Consider the following 8,971-nt stretch of genomic DNA (forward strand, 5'->3'; position numbering starts at 1 on the left):
TCGTAAAATAGGAATGGGGTTGATTCTCGTCGAACTACTCCGTGCTTCGCTGTGGCCTTCTTTGATCTCCCACAGCTTAATTAGATTTTGTTGCTTCTCCAGAAAATAATTCAGTGTTTTTCTAAGGGCTCCATTAGTCTATTAGTTTGAAATGAGCGACTGTAGCTATTCCACAATTATTTCCTGCTTCTGTGTCCACAAATCAATTTTGCCGTGTTATCAATTCGACATCGAGGTCACCAAAAAATATTACGACTTGTTTTGCCGCAATGCTTTCAACTGACGATTCTTGTATCATGAAAACTCTTGAGAAAATACCCCTTGGTGAAGCAACAATGAGTAATATAAGCATATTTGATGAAACACCAACTCAAGCTTAGTTCAGTCAATCGTTCCTAGCAACCTCACTAGGGAAAGATAAAGAGGCTTGAAGTAATCGATTGGACTGAACAATTCTTTATTTAAAATATTCTCTTAAATACAGTTTTTGTGTCTACGTAAGATACACGTGAGAATAATATTCGTACAAATGTACCTAGACATTGACCTGCATAAATTGTAAATTGGAAGCACGTAAAATGATGTGCTCGCATGCAGGTATCGCAGGTATCGCTGGCGATTAATTTCTGTGTATCTTAATAAGCCTTCAAAGCAAGAAAACTATACAAGAAGGGGAAACTCGAAAGGGAAAAGCAGGATAAACAAGCCGCGAAACCGGAAATTAGACGCTTCAGATATGAACAGTTTTGTGTGTCTCCTCTATAAGACATTTGGGTCGAATTAGCCCAGGAGCGACAACTTTGACCTACTATAACTTTATTAATAATAGTGCGATTTCTCCCAAACTGGGTGGTAGAAAAGAAATGATCACTTTCGATCCCCGCGCTCCCCACCTTTCCAACAAATGAGAAAACTAACGATGATGACAGAAATACACGTGACAGGTCCGATAAGTTTGCACCCATTCGCGCCTTGTGGTATGTTTTTATTGATAACTGTCGCAAAAATTACACCCCTGATATGTATTTGACGATTGACTAACAACTTCGTAGTTTTCGAGGGAAATGTCCTTTAAGGCTGTATATACCCTCTAAACCTGACAAATATGGCCTCAAAATTGTAACAATGTGCGACGCTAGAGAGTTCTACATGCTTGATGCCATTTCTTACATTGGTAAGGAGAATTGCAGCACAACGGATTCATACTATGTAAAAACCCTAGCAGAAACTATGCGTGGAAGCAACCGATTCACTTCGGTTCCCTTGGCAGAAGAAATGCTAAACAATTTGGTTTGACACTTGTTGGAAAAAATAGGGGAGAAATTCTACCTTCTTTTCTTCCGAACAAAAATAAACCAGTCCTGTCATCTGAGTTCGCTTTTGATGGGAAGACTACTTCACTCTCTTTCACTCCAAAGAAGAACAAATCTGTTATTTTGATCAATACAATGCATGACCAAAAAGATGAAAATGAGGTCACCAAGAAGCCAGAGATAATTAACTTTTACAATTCTACCTAAGGTGGTGTAGATACTTTGGAGAAAGTGGTTCATGCAAATAGTGTTTCACGATGCAGTAAGCACTGGTCTCTTGCATGTTATACGGTATTTTTTATCAGGCAGGCATAAATGCGTTAATCCTGTTCAAGCTTGCGAATCTTGGGAAAAAAATGCGTGCAGTGATCATCGTAAACTGCTTCAGCAATTAAGAGATTTACTTAAACACCACGTATTAATCCTGTTTTCATAATTTGAATGATGATTTAACTGTAAATAAACGCATAAACGAGAAAAGAAAGTTTTATTTACTAAATAACTCTTTGGGGTGAGGCATCACCCCATGCTACCTACCCCAGTTACGAAAATCATGTTACCAACAGAAGGTTAATGTAGAACGATGTTACCTATTGCATACGTATGCCCTCACAGTGTCAACCTTCTTGTGTTACGAGGTATAACCGTTTCTGAGAAAGGAGTTTAACAGACGAATAGAACGGTAGACTGACAGAGAGATATTGAACTGATTTTAATAAGGTTTTGTTTTACACAAAACCTTAAACAATAGTTCCTTTAACAATGGTGAAGACATAACAATGACAGCGCAAACATCAGTCCCATCTTTTCATTACATTTTTTGACAATAGATTCAAACGAAAAGAGAATAGATTTTCAGTTGTAGTTTCCAATAAAACCTTAGAAGTGTGAATAATTCGTTTGAAGGAATAAAGTAAAATAAAGTTTATGAAGCTTCCCGGATGATTGTGTGTTCTATAAATAACATACGAGTATAAACTAGCTAACCTTTATTAAGTGCATTTTCTATCTTTCTCCCGACAAATTCCATTTGAGTCCGAAAGATCATAAAACTTCTTCACAAGTGGAGAAGAGTTTATATCATAATGTAACTTATTTTACATGATAGCGTTCTCCCGCGATAGCCTTATCTTCAGTCATAAATTTTAACAAAATAAACCGCACTACCTGAAATTATCAATCTAACGCAGCCACACCAACGCACTATATAAAGCAAAGTACGCTTACTAATTGATTCGGCGCTTTGTGGCTGGTGAATTAATGGCTTCTTTCTATTTCCTTAGATGATGTAGCTTTACTTCGCGAATTTTTCACAGATGAATCACAGATTGCTGATTAAATTCTTCTGAAACGCTTTTTGGTTCTAAGAATAGCAAACTTCGAATTTTCAATTCTGTCATTGCACGTATGACTAGTTGCACCTAATATTTGAGCGAACATGACGACATCAATACTCTTCCCATTCATTTCATTGTAACATACAGAGAACTTCGAAGAAATGTGTAAAAATTCTTCGTCAATAATTCACCTTATCGCCTTATCCGCATGCCTTTGTTGATAAGATAGTTGATATTAGGCGCGCATAGAATACAGAAGATATCAGACTAGTTAAGAATTTAGTTTATTGAGCACATTGGAAAGTTTGAGGCTGAAAGGAACGCCAAAATGAAGACAATTTGGCTTATGTTGGTAGTTTGTTTAATGGCGCTGCCAATTAGAGAAAGTGACTCGCGTAAAGTGATCTTCTATGCCAGAAACTCAGTGCAAGTGGCTCATTTATTCGGGGCCGGCGCGGCGGGTGAAATTTGTCGAAAATGCTTTGACAAGGATCATCGTGGACGTTGCCGTCGAGTGGTTTCGTTCATTCAAAGTGAGTGCTGGTTAGTTGCAAACTTTTTGACTGTCATATAACAATTCGTTCACATTGCCTAATTCCTCTTCAAACAGATGCTGATGGTTGCTAGTTGGAACGCGATTGATTCAATACATACTCCTAGTCGTTATAAGTCGACCAGTATTCTCCTGGCTGGAGTGGCGCATCATTGGAATATATTGGTTTGCAACTATTTGCCAAAAGTATCAAAATTTAATATTAGAAAATAGCCTTAGGTTAGCTCTAAGATATTTAATATGGTTCATTGTAAGGAAAATAGAGTAACAAATGTATCTCAGATTGTTTAACTTTTTCCCTTGTTTCAGAGTGTCCATTCACTGTGCAGTGGCATGGTGAACATTTGGCAGATGGATGTTAGAATATCGTAACCCTATGTATAAGTGGGTTATTTTTTATCCCCGCGGGATCGTGATTCTAGTATTGTTTCTCGAGGTGGATTAGTTATTAACAGCTCTTCCTAGTTGACCTTACGATGGTGTTATTTGTGGTACTTACTTAGTGTACCCGATGTAGCTTATCGCATGTTCCACCGATAAAAGGGCCGTACCAGAGTTCTCCTCGGTATTCAAAGTACATTGACACATATGTATACATATAAACGAACGAAAATATTTTCTTTATCTGGTCCCATATTTCGAAAATAAATTTGAGAGATCAACTTGAGCTTGAAATAATCGATCGTGAGTTGGTTTTTGATGCTGATAGTGCCACCATATATCATATTTCGTCTTGCCTTCATTCATGTGCAACATTTCGCGCCGCCTGCTCGATCTGGATGAAGGCAGCCTGTACGTCTCGGGTCGTTCTACCCATGATGTCGATTTCGTCAGTATAGGCCAGTAATTGGGTAGACTTAAAAGGGATCGTACCTATCGCATTTACATCAGCATCACGGATCACTTTTTTCAGTGCCAGGTTAAAGAGGACGCTTGATAGGGCATCCTCTTGTCTTAGACCATTGTGGATGGTCTCTAGAGTGATCTTGCTGCTTTTATCTGGCTTCACACATTGGTCAGGGTAACTAGTCAGCCTTATCAATTTCGTCGGGATACCGAATTCTCTCTCTCTCGTGTGCAGTTTTACCCTGGTTATAACAAGTCGGGAAAACCGGAAGCAAGACGCTTCAGGTATGAACGGTTTTGTGTATTTATAAAAGTATAAAGAGATTTTGGTGTGCATTTGTCTCATTAGCATCTAGCACGTAAGACATGCATATATTATGTGAAAATATCCACTTTCAAGTGAGGAGCGACAGTTTGACCTATTATAACTTTTTCCGATTTTCAACAAATTTGGCAAGATCATGCTCTATACTTCTTCTTCTTTTTCTCCAACCTTTGTCTCGTTCACAAGCAATTTTGTGATTCTAGGGTGAACTTAAGGGGTGTTTTCCTGTCAATTACTAAAAATGATAGTAATGTACTATTATTAACTTTATTTGAACAGGTATCGGTATGGAGGGTATTTCGGAGCCTAGGCACTAGGTTCTTTAAAAAAATGATCACTTTCAACCCACCGCACTCCAACCTTTCGAACGAATGTGAAAACTAAGACCGGCTTCAAAAAGTACTAACCGAGATCTTTAACTTGTTACCCCACATGACTACATTTGAAGAAAAAAAATGTACATCCCCCTTTTGCATGTATGGGGCCCCCTTAACTTCGACGTAAAAGGATGTAACTCACTATATGCGTGAGCGTTCACAGTTCCCATCTTTATACAAAATTTGGTACCAATTGCTACAACCGTCTCCGAGATAAATGCGTGTGACGGACAGACAAACAGGTAGACAGACAGACAATCAACCGATTTTAATACGGTTTTGTGTTTACACAAAACCTTAAATCTGATCTGTAGCTCATTTCCATGGAGTGAAGCCTTTTTGGCATGGGCCGATGATGTTCTGGGCATATAGGGCTACCCGACCTAGCAAGATAGGGGAGAAAATCTTATAGATGGTACTCAGCCACGTGATACCTCTATAATTGCTGCACTGCGTGATATCTCCTTTCCTAAGTATAGGACAGATAATGCCTCGTTGCCAGTCGTCAAATATTGATCCGCTGTCCCCCACATTGAACATAAGTTGATGAACCACTAGGTGTAATTAGTTGCCTCCATTTTTAATCAGTTCGACTGTAATTCCATCCGCTCCTGGCGACTTATGATTTTTAAGCCGATTAATTGCACGGACTGTGTCTTCTATACTTGGTGGTAGCAGCATTTGTCCGTCGTCTTCACTTGGCGGGACCTCCAACTTCCCGATGTTCTGGTTGTTGAGCAGTTCATCAAAATATCCAACCAATCGCTCCAATATGCCCATTTTGTCGGAAATCAGATTTCCCTCTTTGCCTCGGCAGGATGACCATCGAGGTGCATAAAATTTCATCCTGCTGACTTGGTAAAATTTGCACTTCTAGTGCGGCTGCTCCTTGTACTTTTCGAGTTCACAGACCGATTGGTTCCTCTAGGCTTCTTTTTTCGTCTGCGAAATTGCGTCTCTGCTAGCCGGAGTTCGTGATAGTTGGCCGAGCGTGCTCGCGTTGAAAATGCAACATTACTCGGCATGCGATATTCTTTCGTTCCTTTGCTACATTCATCGTCGAACCAGCTGATCCGACTTTTCTTGCGGCAGGAGCCAAGTGTGCTTGTGGCCATATTAATGGTAACGCTTTTTAGGTGGTTGTGAAGATCATTGTCTATGCTTCATCTGCAGGACATCAGCTAGCTGCTATTCCATTCCATTCCATCCATTTCTCCCTTATAGGTGTTACGGAGGGCTGCGCTGTGAATGGCTTTAGTGTTAATTTTGGAAAGTTTGAACTTAATGCAACCATTATTAACCAAGTTATAGAAAGTGAAACTTTTACATAAAATCCTAACAATGGAGTTCATTGTTATCAAAATCCGTGGGAATTGAACCAAAATAGAACAATTTTCATGAAAAAATGGAGGCATATAAAAATACTAACAAGTCGGGAAACCAGAAGCTGGGCGCTTCTGGTATGAAAGGTTTTGGTTGCTTCTTGTGTGCGTATATTTGAGTGTAGAACTATCCCATTGGTACGAAGCCCGTTAAGAATATCCATTTAGCATGTCAGATTTAGTACTTCGGGTTGTAAATTTACGCGGTAAAGACAACTTCGAACTTCCGTAACTTTGTTACTAATAGCATAATTTTGGTCAAACTTGGAGATAATATGCCTCATATTAAAGTCTATACTGCTACCAACTTCTATAACTCTGAGATAAACTTGAGGGGGGTTTTACTCAATTTTCCCAAAAATACGGTTATATACTATTATTAACTTAATTTGAACAGATATCGATATGGAGAGTACTTTGAGGCCTGGGTACCGTATAGAGGCAACTTCATGATTTTTTTCAGATTTTTCGCTTGGGTAGTCTCTGAGAATGGGTCCGTTAAAGAAATCATCACTTTGCACCCCTCCTACTCCCCGCCTTTTTAACAAATCACAAAACTAATACCGGTTTCGAAAATCGAGACCTTTGATACCCCACATGACAGACAGACAGATAGACAAACAGACAGACATTGAACCAACAGCTCAGAAGGAGGAAAACGTACAGCGAATCTAGGAAACTCGACCAGCGTTGCGAAGCAGAAGACCAGCGAAAACGATGGAGGGACTAAAGTTACCAACAAAAAAAGCGGAACGAAAAGCAAAAGTGCGAACTCGTCCAGATGAAATTGTTATCTTCAGTAAGGGCAATCTGTCCTACGCGGACATACTCGAAAAGGTCAAAGCTGATCCCGACCTAAAAGATCTGAGCGGAAATGTGAACAGAATCTGAAGAACCCAGAAAGGGGATCTCATGTTCGAGCTGAAAAGATCCAGTGTGGGCAAAACTGATGACTTTCGCACTCCAGTGAAAAACTCACTTGGGGCGAATGAAGCAGTGCGTACCCAAAAACATTAGATCTAAATACAATGTAAGGATCTTGATGAAGTAACATCGAAAGAAGAAATTTGTACTGCTCTGAAGCAGCAATTCAAATTGAAAAAACTCACCGAGGAGTCTGTTGTGGGCTTACGAAAAGCCTATGATGGTACTCAAACGGCCACAATACGAGTACCAGCGGAGGCAGCACAGATGTTGGTGGCTGCCGGAAGGGTTCGGATTGGATGGGTTATCTGCCGTTTAAGGGAACAAATTTCACTGAAGAGGTGCTTTAAATGCCTCATGTTTGGGCACTTTGCGAAGGCGTGCACCAGCAGCATTGATCGATCCGATCGATACAGAAGGTGTGGGCAGAAAGGCCATATTGCCAAAGAGTGCAATAGGGACATGGTAGCATATGGGTGACAGATTCGACTGGTGGAGCGACCATATGAGCTTGCGGTCGACAGGCCATACAATGTACTGCAAGTCAGGCAGCGAGTGGCTTTGTGTGCGCGAAAATAAGTGGTGTATATGTATACAGCTGCTACGCCCCACCAAGTTTGACACTGTCTGAATTCGAGCAAATGCTTGATAACTTTGTTCTCGACGCAAGGGGACGAAGTCCAAAGGTGGTTGCTGGTGATTTCAATGCTTGGGCGCAGTTTATTAGAAACTTTTGCGCAGATGAACATAGTTTTGGCTAACGAAGGTGCTGTAAACACCTTCCAGAAAGGGGGGTCAGGCTCGGTTGTAGACCTGACCTTTGTCAGCCCTTCGCTGGCGCGAGGTATGCCCTGGTGCATCAGTGAACGCTACACCCACAGCGATTACCAGGAAATCTTCTTTGAGACATGTGTCGAGCCTCAGGCCAAAGAGCTATCATGTCCGAAACTGAGAAAGATTTCAGGCTGGTCTGCAAAATCTTTGGATGAGCAGAGCTTCTTAGAGGTGTGGTTAGATCAGACTGATAAAGCAGACACTTCTACGGAAAGAACCGTCCATCTGGCTCAATGCATTTCCAAAGCGTGTGACGCGTCCATGCCTAGAAGATGTCCATTCCCCAACAGAAGACCAAACTACTGGTGGAATGATGAACTGACCGGCCTTCGATCAGCCTGCCACCGAGCGAGAAAAGCGGCTCAGAGGGCGGTAGGTAGAGTCGAACAGGGGCAAAAAGAGCGCGCCTGTAAGGGAGCCCGCAGAAACCTCAAGCTGGCCATCCAGCGAAGCAAGAGGGAGTGTTTTAAGGAGCTCTACTCAGGAGCGGACATAAACCCGTGGGGGGATGCCTACAGAATCGTGATGGGCCGTTCTTGTCCGCAGATCACGTGTCCCACCCTCTTGCTAAAAATCATCCAGAGGTTATTACCCCAGCAAGAGGAGAGCACAGACACATTCCAACCACCTCTGAATGTGGGGAAATTACGCCAGTCACCAAAGATGAGCTGTTGGATATCTGGGGAAGAATAGGAGACAATAAAGCACCGGGCTTGGACGGGGTACCGAATAAGGCCCTTAAGCTTGCCGTGAAATCCAGGCCGGACATGTTCGCTGAGTTGTTCGAAGCGTGCATGGGGATATTTCCAGTGGCAGAAGTTGGTACTTCTGCCTAAGCCTGGTAAACCTCCAGGTGAACCATCCTCATATCGACCCATATGTCTCCTGGACATGGTGGGAAAAATGCTAGAGTGGGTAATCTGTAATAGATTACTCCCAGTTGTTGAGAGCCAAGGCGGCCTTTCAGATCGGCAGTATGGATTCCGTAAAGCCAGATAAACATTGATGCCATCAAATTGGTTACTGGCTTGACCGAAGAGGCAATTCACGGAAAGGGTAGTACCAGCAAATATTGCGTGG

At 41.5% G+C, this 8,971-nt stretch overlaps 1 protein-coding gene across 1 annotated transcript; it reads left to right on the forward strand.

Moving 5' to 3' along the window:
* Positions 1-2,754: 2,754 nt before the first annotated feature.
* Positions 2,755-3,479, forward strand: LOC119657502. Its single transcript, XM_038064436.1, has 2 exons — positions 2,755-3,183; positions 3,261-3,479. Exons 1-2 carry the CDS (start codon positions 2,979-2,981, stop codon positions 3,275-3,277), a joined length of 222 nt encoding a protein of 73 aa, XP_037920364.1. The 5' UTR covers positions 2,755-2,978; the 3' UTR covers positions 3,278-3,479.
* The last annotated feature ends 5,492 nt before the right edge of the window (positions 3,480-8,971 follow it).

Source organism: Hermetia illucens, chromosome 5, assembly GCF_905115235.1.
Source record: "Hermetia illucens chromosome 5, iHerIll2.2.curated.20191125, whole genome shotgun sequence".
Lineage (NCBI taxonomy): Eukaryota > Metazoa > Arthropoda > Insecta > Diptera > Stratiomyidae > Hermetia > Hermetia illucens.

Bases quoted from the DNA above. Each gene is read 5' to 3' on its own strand.
- LOC119657502 (XM_038064436.1), top strand. From the start codon at position 2,979: ATGAAGACAATTTGGCTTATGTTGGTAGTTTGTTTAATGGCGCTGCCA.